At 41.7% G+C, this 14,682-nt stretch overlaps 1 protein-coding gene across 14 annotated transcripts in view; it reads right to left on the minus strand.

Annotated features, from left to right (window-relative positions):
* Window positions 1-14,682, minus strand: part of LOC107041857 (dystonin) — a 183,055-nt gene that overhangs the window by 31,210 nt on the left and 137,163 nt on the right. For 10 of the 14 annotated variants that reach the window (XM_029126349.1, XM_029126344.1, XM_029126352.1 and 7 more), the window contains exon 1: window positions 964-9,812. The exons of 1 other annotated variant lie outside the window; for it this stretch is intronic. In XM_029126349.1, coding sequence (XP_028982182.1) covers window positions 964-9,741 — 8,778 coding nt within the window. In that variant the 5' untranslated portion in view covers window positions 9,742-9,812. Of the gene's footprint in view, window positions 1-963; window positions 10,325-10,883; window positions 11,000-14,246; window positions 14,321-14,682 lie in introns of those variants that run through there. 3 more of the 14 variants (XM_015262654.1, XM_029126355.1, XM_029126356.1) reach the window with 3 other exon arrangements.

The following is a 14,682-nucleotide window of genomic DNA, read 5'->3' on the forward strand; positions in this document are numbered from 1 at the left end:
GAATTTCATTGAAATCTCAGTCGTTTCAAATCAGGGGGTTTATCGTTGATTTACCCCCTGATTTGAATTCAATGCATTGTTGAAAATTTTTGGCTGCAATTTTTGGTACGTTTTTTGGAAATTTTTAGTGAGTAACCGTCCCAAGGAAATTTCAAGGAATTTCGTAACTGTACATCCAAAATTTCATAAAGACATTAATGGAAGCTGTGAATTTCAGTTCAATTATGACCTGAAAATTGATAGAAATGAAGAAAATTCTGATGAATATATTCTTGAATTTTGCACTGATTGAAAACTGTAATTTGGTACTGAATGGATGTTTCAATTCGAAATTCTCGTCTTTCGAGTTTTTAAACATTTAGAATTTCATTGAATTGTAAATTTCAATTCAATTATCTCATGAAAATTCAAGTGAATATATTCTATAATTTTTAAATGATTGCAATTAGGTACTGAATGGATGTTTCATATAAACACAAATCATATAAATTTGATTAAAACTCACTCGATTTTGAAATTCTATCGTTAATTCACCCCCTAAATTGAATTCAATGCACTGTTCAAAATTTGTGACTGAAATTCCAAGAAATTTCATTACTGAAAATCCAAAATTTCATAACGGATAAGGGGGCGGGGTAGAGTGTGGTAAAATGTCAAAGTGGCAGATGATGGTACATATTGATTTGAGTTCAGAAAGCCGATGGCCGCGATGATCGACCTTCTCATGCCAACGAAACGTCGTAGGTCCATGCAAGGACCATGCCACCAAGCTCGTCAATGATTGAGTATCGTTCTCTCTCAAGTCAGGAATGAGGAAAACCCTTGTGTGTCATTGTATAAGGGTAAGAAAACAAAAGGTATAAAATTTTGAAGCAAAAATCATATAAAAATGCAGAAAAAACCGTAACCTGCTTTGACAAGCTATTAGAAAACAATGGTTTTGGGGATAAAACGTTGACTTACCCTCGCCTCAGCTGCGAGTACGTAACCCCTTTCCAAGGCTACCACAAAGTCAAGGTCTTTGTCATCAGGATCATTGCGCAATCTTCCAGCAATGGGATCTACATTCTCTTCATTTATGGCTTCAAGTAGGCTCGATATATTTCCATTAACGGGGTCTTTAATCACGGTTGTGGAGGGATCTATTAAGCCTGACTCTAACGCGTCACTCAGTGTCAAGGGTTTACGATCTACGACGGATGTTATCATGAATGGATCATTGAAACAACCGGTTGTGGGATTGTAAAGGCCAAATTGTAGGGTTTCAATAAACGGTATTCCACGCTTTTGGGTTGTCAACAAGCCAGTCTCAACGGCTTTTTTCAGGGTATATAATTTTGATGTTTCGGTGTCCAAAACATTTCCCTTTTCACCATCCATCATGCCCTTTCTGAATGCCTCGGGTAGTTTAACTAATTTTTTCTTCTTAACGTCTTTAATCAGGGCCGAGTCGGGATCGATTATACCGAGAGTTACTGCCTCCTTCAGAGTCAATTCTTCGTTTGATTTTGGCTCTGTCAATTTTGCCGTCTCGAGAATCAGATAGCCTTTCTCCACAGCTATGTCTAGGCTCAATGGCTCTGCCAGATAAACGTTAATGTCTTCGAAACGAATCAATTGCTGAGGTAACTTTCCACTTTGGGCCTCGAATGTTCCTCTCTTGGAAGAATCGACAACATCGTGTTTCAACGCTTCGCTCAAAGAGATAAACTTTCCACTTTTTGGATCTTTAACTAACGACTTCGCTGGGTCTAGAAGCTCATACCGTACGGCTTCCTCGATACTACATTCTCTGACACCTTTACTGACTCCCGATTTCTGAAGCTCGATAGACGTCTTTCGTTGTGTCTGTTGCATCAACGGTTTATCGATATTAACTAGTAACCCCCGCTCTAACGCAATGTCAATATTGTACGAACGCGTTGTTTTACGATCGAGAATGCGCCCCTTAGGGGCATCAACCGTCCCATCACTGATGCCCTCTTGCAAAGATTTTATCTGCCCCGAAGTGGCGTCCTTCAGGGCAGTTGTGTCCGGATCTAAAAGACCTGAACTGAAAGCCTGAACCAAATCTTGAAACTCGTTGGCTGATGGATCAACGAATTTGCCACTGTCTCCCCTGTACAATCCGCACTTCACTGCCTCCTCAATTGACAGTGGCTTATGCGACGGAACGATGTAACCTTTGTCTTTAGCTTCCTTCAAGTCCATGACTTCATCAAGTTCAAGAATAGCATACGTCCCTCGAATATCGTCAACAATGCCCGCGGCAATTGCTTCGGACAGCGGAATATACCGATCCGTTTGGGTATTCTTAACGATGGAGATGAGAGGATTTATCAGCTCTACCTGACAGGACTCGGATAATGTGAGTCGTTTGTTACTCGAAGGATGAGTGAACTTGCCAGTCGAAGCATCGTACATCTTCATGTGAACTGCTTCGTACAAGCTAAAACCGGCGCTTTCAATATCGATTATCAACCCCAGTTGGAGGGCTAGCGAAAGAGGAATAGGGTAATGAGCGCCCGGTTCTTTGAACATTCCAGAACGCCTGTCTACCATGCCCGCCCTGCATGACTCCGCGAGGGACAGGAGAGATTCTCCCCGTTTGTCCCAGTAGCAGACTAATTTGGGATTGATGATGCCCATTCGCATGGCTTCGTGCAGAGTAATTGCTCGACCGTTGCTGGGATCAATAATTTTCCCGGTCTTGTCGTCGTACAGACCTTGGTGGATCGCTCGCTGGACGGATATCGGTGCTTTGTTATCGACAATCAGACCAAGTTCATAAGCCTCAATCAGAGATACTTCGAGGTTGTTTCTTGTTACGTCTTTGACTCGTCCAGTGGTGCCGTCAATCAGTCCTGTTTTTATCGCGTCAGGGAGACTTGTTTTCTGAGAGATTCCCACGTTACTATCCCGGACGAATACTGAACCAGCGTCGATCAGATTACGATCAATGGCCTGAGCTATTGTCAAATAAGCTCCAGTCTTTGGATCCAGGAACAAGTTTGTTTTGACGTCGAGAACGCTCTTGAGTGCAGCCTCACTGAAGCTCATTGGTCTTCTGGCTTCAAGTAGAACGCCTTGTTCAAACGCCTCTTGGAAGTCTAAAGACTTTCCTTCTTCTGTGGTTACTGTCCCAGTCTTTGGATCAATGATTTTAGCCTCAATGGCCTTGCAGAACGTGATTACATCACCGTTAGGGTCTTTGACGATAGCTGATGTGGGGTCGATGACTCCCTCTTTGATAGCGCGATCCGTCGGAAGTTTCTCCTTTGTGCCGAAGCTAGTGAACTGTCCTGTTTTTGGATCATAGAAGCCCTTGAAGATCGCTTCAGGCAATGAAATCTTGCGTTTCGCTGGAACCACCAAACCGCGGTCAACTGCATCTATCAGGGATAGGGCTGTACCCGTGGATGGATCTAAGGCTGTGCCCGATTTGGGATCGATTAATCCGAGTTTAATGGCGTCGTTCAGGGAAATTACATCTCCAGTTCTGGGATCTTTCACAGAAGGACTGTCATGACTGATGAGGCCTTTTGCGATCGCTCGCTCTAGGGTTAATCGATCACCTTCGATGGTGAACATTCCGCTTGTTGGGGAGTATACCTGGTGGGCTAGAGCTTCTTGAAGGGTCCATGGTTTCATTGTACTTAGGATGTAACCCTTTTCCAGCGCCTGGTCAAGCATCATAGGATGAGGGTAGACTAGAACCCCTTTGTCGAGATCTAAGAGACCTGAATTTCCGGCCTCTTGGAGAGGTACGACTCCATCTTTCCTCTCGTCTTTTACAGCTATCATCCGACCATCAACAAAACCAGTTGATAATGCTGCCTTTACAGTCATCTCGTCTCCAGTCATGGGGTTGAGGACGAGACCAGTTTTTGGGGAGTAATATTCTTGGACTATAACATCAATCAGTGAAGGCACAAACGGCGTTGTGATTATTAGCTTTTTGGCAAGAGCCACGTCGAGAGGAAGCAACTCTCCGGCTTTAGTATCACGTAGTCTTCCAGTCTTTGGGTTGATAAGTTTCACTGATAGTGCGTCGTCCAAGGAAAGCAGTGAGCCTGCTTTGGTGTCTTGGCACTCTGTTATGAAGGCGTCAATTATTCCTCTGCGAACTCCTTCTTCGATATCTATGGGTTGTTTTGTCATTGGATCTTGAATTTGTCCGGAGTCAGGATCGTAGAGGCCTTTGTTGATGACGGCCTCGAGTGAAATGGGCTTACGCAGAGCAGATACAATGAGACCCTTTGAAAATCCTACTTTTAGGTCAATCTCTGTTCTCGTTTCCACGTTGATGATCACTCCACGAGTTAGATCGACTATTCCTGAATCGATTGCTTCAGCGAGTGGGATTATCTCATCATTCGCTGGATTACGGATGCTGATGGACTCAGCATCAATCAGGCCCCCTTCGACTGCATCAACGATTGACAAATGTTCACCAGTACGTGGATCCTGCAAGGTACCACTCATAGAATCACATATTCCAGACTCTATCGCTTCTTGCAGCGTCAGAGATGAAAATTCGTCTTCGTTTATGGGACTTCGTTGGAAAATAAGGCCTTGTTTAGTGGCTTCCAGGAAAGGAATCTTCTTGCCGCTCTTTGGATCAACCATATTGCCAAGATTTCTGTCGACTAGTGGACGGTTAACTGCTTCACGGAGGGATACATACGAATCAGTCTTGCTCGACAAATCTTTCACGTAAACACGGTCGGGATCGAAGATCTCCAGGCCAAGTACAAAGTCTTGGAAGCTAATCGGATATCCGGTGTACGGATTCAAGAATTTTTCAGTTTCCAGGTCATAAACACCTTGGTCAGCGAGATATTCTGGAGTCAAGTACCGTGTGATTTCGATCTTGAATCGCGGTCTTTCTTCGAGGAGAGAAACAGTTGTGGGATCTATGACGATTACTTGCTCATTCAAACGGACTTCGTGTCGTTCCAGTGCTTCATGAACACTCATTGGGGATTCTCTCTGCCCAACGATCATTCTGCAGTTCGCAGGTTCAATGAGATCATTATCGATAGCCTCTTCCATTGTCGTTTGAATTGGCTCCCACTCCTTCGCTCTCATCTGCTCCGCTTGAATGAATTTCTCAGTGACTGTCGTAAGCTTCGATTCATCTCTCACTGTTGATCTTTCAACGACTTGTTGCTGATGAATGGGACTGGCTTCTTGAACAGGTGACATTGTTGGTCGTCTATCACTTGTCTTTCTGTTCTTGATAGCGTCAACGACAACTTTACCTGCGAGGACTGGAGCAGCAACAACAGCTAAAAGTCCCAATTTCGCAGCCTCCGCCACAGAAATTGAACTTCCCTTTGCATCTTTCACTTTTCCAGTTTTGGCATCGAGAATTCCTCGCTCAATCGCCTCCTCCGTTGTCACTGGAGCCCCCGACTTTACATCGTAGACAACAGAGTCTGATTCTATGAGACCTACGTCGATAGCTTCCGTCAGATCATACGATTTATTGGTCGTCGGATCGATGAACTTCTCAGTCTTCTCATCGTAAATTTGATCAACAGCTTCAAGAACAGTTAAGCTGGTAGTCGAGCCTTTCTTCGGGGAATCAGTCACTGAACTTTGAGATGTATCAAGGATTCCATCTTCTATAGCCTTCGCGATGGGTATCACATCGTCAGTTCCTGGAATTTTAAATGTTCCTGCATTCATGTCAATCAGACCTCTCTCAACTGCGTCACTGAATGCCATTTTAATATCTCTAGTTGGTAATTCTTCTCGTGTCTCAGACTCGTCTGTGGCAATCCCCTGTCTCTCAGCGTCCTCCATGGAGATGACTTCCCCAGTTTTTGTGTTCTGAATTTCGTTGGCATTTAGGAGAGTATAACCAGGCTGCACCTGCACAGTTTTAGTAGTAATAGTATGGTACGATGTAATTGTTTCCGTGATAGCTGTCACCACGTCATCATCAGGTTTCGCTTTAACAATTAGAACTCCAGATTCAAAGGCTTCTGATATAGGAATTTCTTCACCAGTTTTTGGATGAATAAAAACACCCTTATCATCGTCTATAAGACCAGCCTCAGCGGCTTTTGTTACTTCTATACAATCAGGTGCAGCTGGATGTGGAACGGACATGATGAGACCCTTTTCAATCGCTTCATCCAAAGACAAATGATCACCGGTTATTGGATGAGTCACTTCTCTCTTCGATACATCCACTAGACCACGTTTTAAGGCAACTGGGAAAGTCATTCCAACAGGTGGCAATGACATGGGACTCGTGAATTCAGTTGTATCGAATCTATTTTGCTCGACAGCATCAACAAGGTTGACATCACCTTCTTCTGTCTGGATGAGGGAGTTATCAGGATCAATGATGTCTCTTGCAATCGCCGATTCAATCGATATGTGATTTCCATCGTGATGAACCAGTTGTGATTGTGGGTCAACAATTTCGCAGACGATGGCTTCGTTCAGTGAAAGGTGCTGGCCAGTTTCTGGATGAATCACTGTGCCTTCGTGCGGATCTAGAAGGCCTTGATTATACAGACCAGGGACTGATAAGCTCTTAGCTAGAGGCACTAGGACACTTCCGCTTTCTGGATCCAAAAGCCCTCGATCCAGAGCCTTCTTGATGGTCAAAGCATCGCCTGTCTGGGGGTCTATAATCTTCCCACTGTTCGGATCGATTCTGTTATTTTTTATAGCTTCCCTCACAGATTCACTAGCTTCTTCCATAATTGGCTCTAATATATGCAAAGTTTCTTTGTCAATTAATCCACTGTCTAGAGCTTCCTGGGGCTCAACAATTCGCTTTCTCATTTTCTGAAGAATTATAGGTTTTGCCTCTCTTTCAGGGCTTTGAGAAATGGGTTGAGATTTCCCTATCGTTACCATGTATTTCGGTTCAGTGGTCACGCTGTCTCGTGTCTCTTCAGTTATGCTTGGTCCCACGTCATTGGCCTCCTCAGATGAATTCCTTGAATCCCCAGCCATTTTTACAGAGACTGTCGTTGGTTCTGCCTTTGTAACCATCTTGTTGATCTGGTCTGGCTTTATGAGTCCTTTCTCAAGAGCTTCCATTGCAGGTATTTCCTTCCCTGTTCTTGGATCTTTGATTGTGACACTAGTCGTGACGATCTCTGAATGACTTATGACTTGATCTGGTGTAACTAGCCCGCGTTCAATTGCGACTTCCCTAGGGATTTTCTCACCAGTCTTCGGGTCTTTGATCATGGCTTTCTTCACAGCCTCGACAGCTGCAGCAGCAGCCACCAGTGGTGTCCCCACAACTGCTATCAGACCGAATTTAGCCGCGTCTGCTAATGAAATCTTCCGACCGGTATTATCAAGGTAAGCACCCGTTCGTGGGTCCACGATTTCCTTGTCAACAGCCTCACTGAGACTGATTTCCTTACCTGTCTGAGGATCTCTAACGACTACTGCTTCAGGTTCTAAGGCACCTTCGTTAACAGCTGCTAAAATATTAGCAGATTTTCCGGTTTCAGTGAAAATAACCAGAGCTGTTTCAGGATCATAAATGACACCCTGAGTAACCTGAACCGGATCAGATGTGAATTGTCCCTCGGAGGTCAATTCTACACCACTAACTTCAACCTTATCCGGTTTTCCTGATACTTTCGTAATCTGAATGAGTCGAGAATTTTTCACATCGACATCTGTCATCTTATCGTCTAAAATAACTAAGCCCTTGTTGATCGCTTCTTTCATGGAGATTTTATGAGGATGTGTGTAATGCCCGGTTGAATCTAAAATATTCTTCTCTAAACTTCTAAGTAACGAAATCTTCCTACCATTATTGGGATCAATAACGACTGCTGAATCGGGATTAATGATTTCGAGTTTAACGCATTCTTCAAATGAAACGAGTCTGTCTGTACCAGGAATGATAAAGAGTCCTGTGATAGGATCGAATAATCTCTGATTAATAGCATCGGCAAGCATCCACCCTTCAGATGGCAGCTCGAATACTTTCTTCTCCATCGAACTAGATTCTTTCTCAATGAATGTTTCAACTTCTCTCATAATACTTGTAGTTTTTCGCACTTCGGAATAACTCTTACTACCTAAATCATCTACATCCTCATCACCATAATCTGGAGTAACTACAACAGTAGTAATATGTTTGACAGGCGAGGGACTTCTAGATCGTGAATTAGTTCGAGAATTACTGGAAGACATTTTAGAAGGTTCAGGGGAAGAGACTGAAACATTGCTTGCGCTAACCTCATTAGTAGGCTGTACATATTCATGACTAATAATAGTAGTTGTAGTTCCAATTGCCCTGGGAGGTGAGGAAGGCCGCTGGATTGGCTCATCGCCAACCCTGGCGTACAGAGTGCTCTCAAAGGTCATCTGTTTAGAAGGAGAGTCCTTAGTTTTCTTGGGGGAGGGTCTCTCGACCTCCCTGACATCGGGGGCACTCAACAGACGCTCGTCAATAGCATTCTTAACATCAATTCGCCTACCACTATCTGGATCCGTGAACTCGCCAGTTCTTTCGTCAATCAAACCCCTGTCTACAGCTTCCCTGTACGAAATTTTGTAGTCCCTCGATATTGTCTCACCAGTCTCCGTCACAGTCACGTATTTCTTTATTGTCTTGGTAACAGTCTGAGTTGTAACCGTAATATTCAGAAGACTAGCAAGAAGTGCAGCACCATCAGGTGTTATCAAGCCTCGTCTTATCGCTTCCTCCAAAGGCACTGGCTTCCCCGTTCTTGGATCTAACAACTGTCCTGATTTAGGATCCAACAAATTCAACAACACTGCCTCTAGTACACTAACTTCCCGACCATTTTCCGTAACCCCTATACCTCTGTTCAACATCTCCATGACTTCTGGACGAGCGTGACCTAACTCTGTAGCTTCGCCAAAGGAAACTGTCCTCCCTGTCACCAAGTCTACGACAACCGAACCCCCCGATTTCGGACTAATCAAGCCTTTCAGCAAAGCTGTATTAAGACTGATGAATTCACCCGAAACTGGGTCTTTGAATCCATCAATATCGAATATTGATTTCTGCGCTACCGACGTTATCAGTCCTCTATCAACAGCTTCAGGAATCGAGAGCTCCTCGTCATTCTTCGGATTTCTGTACCTACTATTCGCAATGATAATACCACTCGCTAATGCATCAGACAGTGTCAGTAATTCACCAGTTCTTGTGTCAGAAACCGATTTAACTGTATCAGAATCTAGAACCCCAGCTGTAACAGCTTCTAGAATTCCCAGCTTATACTTGTGTGCGGGACTTGAAATTTTCCCTCTATCATCAATAATCTCCAAATCACAACAATCTTTGAGCGTCATTGGTTTAACGATAAGTTGCCGTCTCCTAGCCTCTCTGAACGACAGTTTTTCCATTGTTATTCCATGAATATATCTCCCACTCTTAGGATTAATAATCCCCAGACTCATAGCATCAGCAATAGTAATTTTAACGTCATTCTTAGCATCAACAACTTCTCTAACATCAGGATCAATGACACCTCTCTGAATGGCCTCGTCAAGCAAGTAACTCTCACCAGTATTTCTATCAATAATCTGACCCGTACGTTCATCAACTAATCCCTGGGCAATGGCATCAGAAAGTGCAAGGGCCCCACGTTTTATCTTAACAGTTGTATTTAGTCTCACGAGATATCCACGATTGTAAGCCTCCTCAATAGTCATTCTCTCCCCTTTCTCATTAACAAATAGTCCCGTCTCTGGATCAAGTAATCCCTGTTTCATCGCATCTGCAACGCTAACACCAGTTGATACACAAGTTACCTTGACTCTATCATCGCCACGTTCAGCATCAAATAATTCCCGTTGAATAGCTGCTAGCAGTGATAACCTTCGGCCATTCTCGATGACGCCGCATGGTCCTAACAAGCGATGGGCAAGATCAACGTCAATGAGATTTAACCGCGCAGCCTCCTCGATCGAGACACTCGTTTTTCCATCGAGAGACGTAGCAATTCTACCGTTCCTAACGTCAAGTATCCTAAGGCTTATCGCTTCGCCAACGGTAAGTACCTCACCCGTCACAGGATGTACGATACCCCTATCCTCTATTATGTTGTCTCTATCGCTAGTGTTCTCTGATCTGTTTATTTTCTTTAGACTTCTTATCTCTCTAAACTGCATACTGCTATTTTTCTCAAGGTGACAACCATCGATCTCCGTTTGTACGGGACCATCGCCATTCGCGGTAAGATGACCACTGTGGTTTGTACCATAGGGCCTCTTGAGGGGTGACGATTCCCTCGAGGACATACGCTGTATTTCACTTGAGATCGTCGCTGACGTCTCATGGCGTTCCGTTGAGTACCTGAATCAATTTCAACGGTTTTCTATACTCTAAAGCATTCTTTGCTGAACTAAGCTATTTGGGACAGCTCTACGGGTGTTTAACTCGAGTAGAAACTCAAATCAGGGTAGAATAAGGGACTGATCAGTTTTGAAGGAGAACGTGAAGAAGCAAGCTTTCATTTTCAGGAAAATGTCACTGATTTCTCGGGATCCATCTCTAATCTAATACTTAAAAATCTATCGCCAAATTTCAGGAGTGGAAATCACTAGTGTTCAGGGTTATTCTAGTATAGTAAAGTTCGATCAGTGACATGTTCCTGGAAAAAATACATCTATGAAATGTAACGCTTGTTTCAATCTGATCTTTCCAATCCTCTGATTAAACCTGATCCAACTAATCATAATAGGATTGGAATTCGCTCCACCAGTTGAGAATCTCATTAAATCCTGATTCGAAAGTCTAATCAAGAAATTCAGACTATGATCTACAACTGATTTAGACCCGGGGCGAAATTTCCACACGTGAAATAATTCTACAAATTTTTAATTTGCTGTTCAAACGGAATGCGATTACTTACTGCGATTGGGTGAAGTGGGTGGTAGTGGAGGTGTAGCGTTCCTCGCTGGTTGTACTTTCGTAGATGTTAAACTCGGTACGAAATGTACGCAGTGGTCGTTGCTCTTGTAGAGCGCGCTGAAACAGCAACGACAGGAGATACGTTACTGTTAACATGCTTTTACCCTTTTTATATTCTCAGAGACACATCGCGAACTGTCTTCTGGCTCTCGTGATAACGATTTACATTTTATCACGATCATCTTTTCTTGTTTTCAACGGTTTAGGCTTCACTAAAATCATTTCTACTTCATTGATACTTGGAATGTATTAAATCCGATGGGATATCGCGGTAGTGTCGCTACTGGAATCCTTATCAAAACGTGTGTATTGGAAAAAAATGGGAGCACATAATTGGCACGTGGATTTTAAACCTTGAACCGCAAACACTTGGGTAAACCGGACTGTCACATCACGACAGACTACACTACAATGAGAACTAGTGTGCGCTACAGGTAGCAACGCGGCATTCGTCTAACTGCCGTCATAGTAAGTGCTTACGACGACAAAATAAGAGTATAACGGCGCGACGATATGCCAACTTGACAATAAAATACGATACACTGTTGGAAGAAGTGGATAGTGAACTGCCACGGAGGAATTGCTCAGATTTTTGATGGATGAAAAGTTGACCGGTGATGCATGACCCAACGGAAGGCGGATTTTGTTAACGGTCCGACGCGTGCAATCGTGAGACTGGGAACTTCCTGACGATGCGATTCATTACAAAGAGCGTAATAGAAAAAAAGAGTTGTCTATAAATAATTTGTTTTTGGTGTTGGAGAGGTGCGAGGGAGACTGACAGGACGGGGGAGTTGCACTTCCCAAGGCACCGGAGACGATTCATATTTTTAGAGCATGTCTGAGCGTTGTCGAATACGCGTCCTGCTGTGATCGGGTTTATTTGAATCCAGAATTGTGAATCAATTGGGAGCACGTCTAACAAACTTCGTCAAAACGACTTTCTTCAGAAAAACTTCGTCAAAAAAATATGGTTAAATCAACTTTGGAAAAGTGAATTTTTGAGTAATTCAATCTTTTTAGGTCAAAAGTACTCTGAAGTATTTGAGGAATTGCTTCGAATGTTGTGCTTTAAATAATTGATCATTTGTTATATTCTGTTGTGTTGTGGATATTAATAGTTGTGTTATTCATTTTCTCATGCTTATGAATTTGTGTCAAATCACTCGTTATCAAAACTCGATGTTTTTTTACTCTGGATACGATTTGCGAATTTAATATTGTGCTTTTTTTTCGTTTCGTTATTTTCGTTCGTGGGTATTAAAGCGTTATTAACGCTCAATTTTTTGCATTATTTTCCGGGAGTTTTTAAAAGTTTTTTTCAAGTTTTTCAAAGTTCCAGTTGTTCAAATTTTTTAAACATCAAGTTGTTTTGACGAAATTTTTTAACAGAAGTTCTTTAAACATGGACCGGATGCTGATTTTATGCGGAAAAATTGCACATAATTGTGAGGTTTTGATGTGAATTATAGGAAATTGTTTTATGTATCGTCACATCCTCAGAGTATTCATGTCAACCTTGACATAAAATTCCTGTAACGAAGCTCACATCATTTATGATTAAACAGCTAATAAGAAACTCTCGGGTGACTTCATATTTTTTTGGCTTGAAAATGACCGATGACATCACGCTCTGCAACCTCCACCGCGCCGTGAACTTGACTAGGAATGGCTTACGTAATCGCTATTTGGATGGTCGACAGGTGTTGCGAAAATCGTGTGAATACTATTTAAACCTCTCGTTTACCTACTTTACGAAAATAATTATTAAATCGTCTCACGAATCTTAATTTCGGGATGATTAATCCTTCGGGAATTCGCGTGTAAATCTGCCTCTGAAATTCGTCGGGGACTTCCGCTTTTCGATTTCGATCAACCTCCAGACATTGTATAAATTGTAACTTGCATTGGATAAAAAAAAGTGGAAATAATTTCTCATACTACGTGACTGAAAATTGATTTTGCACAGAGATGGAGTTCAAACCCATGTACAGGGGAATTCAATTCGCGATAAAGCACGTGCTTCAATGAATCATCTCGGCTATTTTGAGAACCCCATATCGCGTATTTTTTAAAAATAATGTACCCCGGGTCAAGAGCCGCTACACTATTAGCCGAGATAGCTGTCAATCCACACGTGTTTCTACTCAGATCAAATGGAATTACTCTGGGCTTTGCTGTTAGAAATTTTTGTCTGAAATTAGTGGAGGACTACTTGGAAATTTTTAGCAAATGACAGTTCCACTGAAATTTCGATGAATTTTGTAACGGAAAGCTCACAGTTCTATGAACAAAATTGTGGTAACTGCAAATTTTTGTTTAAGTATTCCACGAAATTTACAGAAATCAAGAAGTATCAGGTGAATATATTTTTGAATTTTGAATTAATTAAAGAATCAGTATAATTTGTTATTAAATATTTATATTTTGATTCCCATTTGCTCATCAAGTGACATTTCAAGGAATTTCGTAAAGGAAGTGTCACAATTTTGGGACAAATTAATGGAAATTGTAAATTTCAGCTTAATTCCTCCATGAAAATTAATAGAAATCAGAAAAATTCTGGTGAATATTTTTGAATTTTCAATTAACTGCAGATTCGGTATAATTTGGTCCTAAATATTCATATTTCGATTGGGATTACTCATCAAATGACATTTCCACTGACATTTCAAAAAATTTCGTAATGGAAACCACAACTTTGTGAAAAAGTCAATAAAAACCGTAAATTTCTGTTCATTTATATTATAAAAATTGATAGAAATCAGGGAAATTCAAGTGAATATATTCTCCAATTGTCAATTCACTGCAATTCAGCATAATTTGGTACTAAATATTCACGTTTTGATTGAAATTGTTTATCAAGTGACAGTTCCACTCAAATTCCAAGCATTTTCATAATTGAAAACTTACAATTTTATGGAAAAATTTATGGAAACTGTGAATTTCAGTTTAAGTACATCATAAAAATGAATAAATATCAAGAAATTTTAGGTGAGTACATTCCCAAATTGTCAATTCACTAATTCAGCGTGATTTCATACGAAATATCTATGTTTTGATTGAAAATTCAAATAATTTGGGAAATTCCTTGCAATGAAATTCGAAATTTCAATATTTTCCAACCATATTAGGCAATTAAAAAGAAGTTAATCAGGCCAAACAACACCACAATCGAATTCCTTCCCTTCATTATCACCTAATAACCCCGATAAGTGCCTTATCGGAACTGATAACAACGAAAATATTTGAGGTACTCCGCAACAATAAAAAAAATCATCCAGAATCACAAACGAAGCATTACCTTCCGCACTATTCTCCTCTGCGGCAACATAATCCCTTTAAAAATCCAACTTCAGAGGAAAAATTGGAGAACTAACACTGTGCAGTCCACGAAAGACTCACCGTATGGCACTAAGCCACGATAAATAGTACGAATAGGTATCAATAAAAGGCACTCTCAGTCGCCACGTCGACGTGTGCACCGTGAAAATCGATTTTCCCTGGTTCCATTCAAACATCGCAACTATCGTATGCCTCCATAATTCCACAGTCATACGTAAATAAAAAAAATAATAGTTAATGGAATAGTCGAGAAGCTTGAAACATGTGATTTGAGGAAACGCCTTTGACGCAATCGAGCCGACGATGTTAGCACTACGACGTCGCACGGGATACTGAAGTGGCCCGACAACGATCGCGATGCTAGACTATCCACAGACTTCAAGTTTTTTTTTCTT

This window comes from Diachasma alloeum, unplaced genomic scaffold (assembly GCF_001412515.2).
Source record: "Diachasma alloeum isolate Michigan unplaced genomic scaffold, Dall2.0 Dall_scaffold_00179, whole genome shotgun sequence".
NCBI classification, from domain to species: Eukaryota; Metazoa; Arthropoda; class Insecta; order Hymenoptera; family Braconidae; genus Diachasma; species Diachasma alloeum.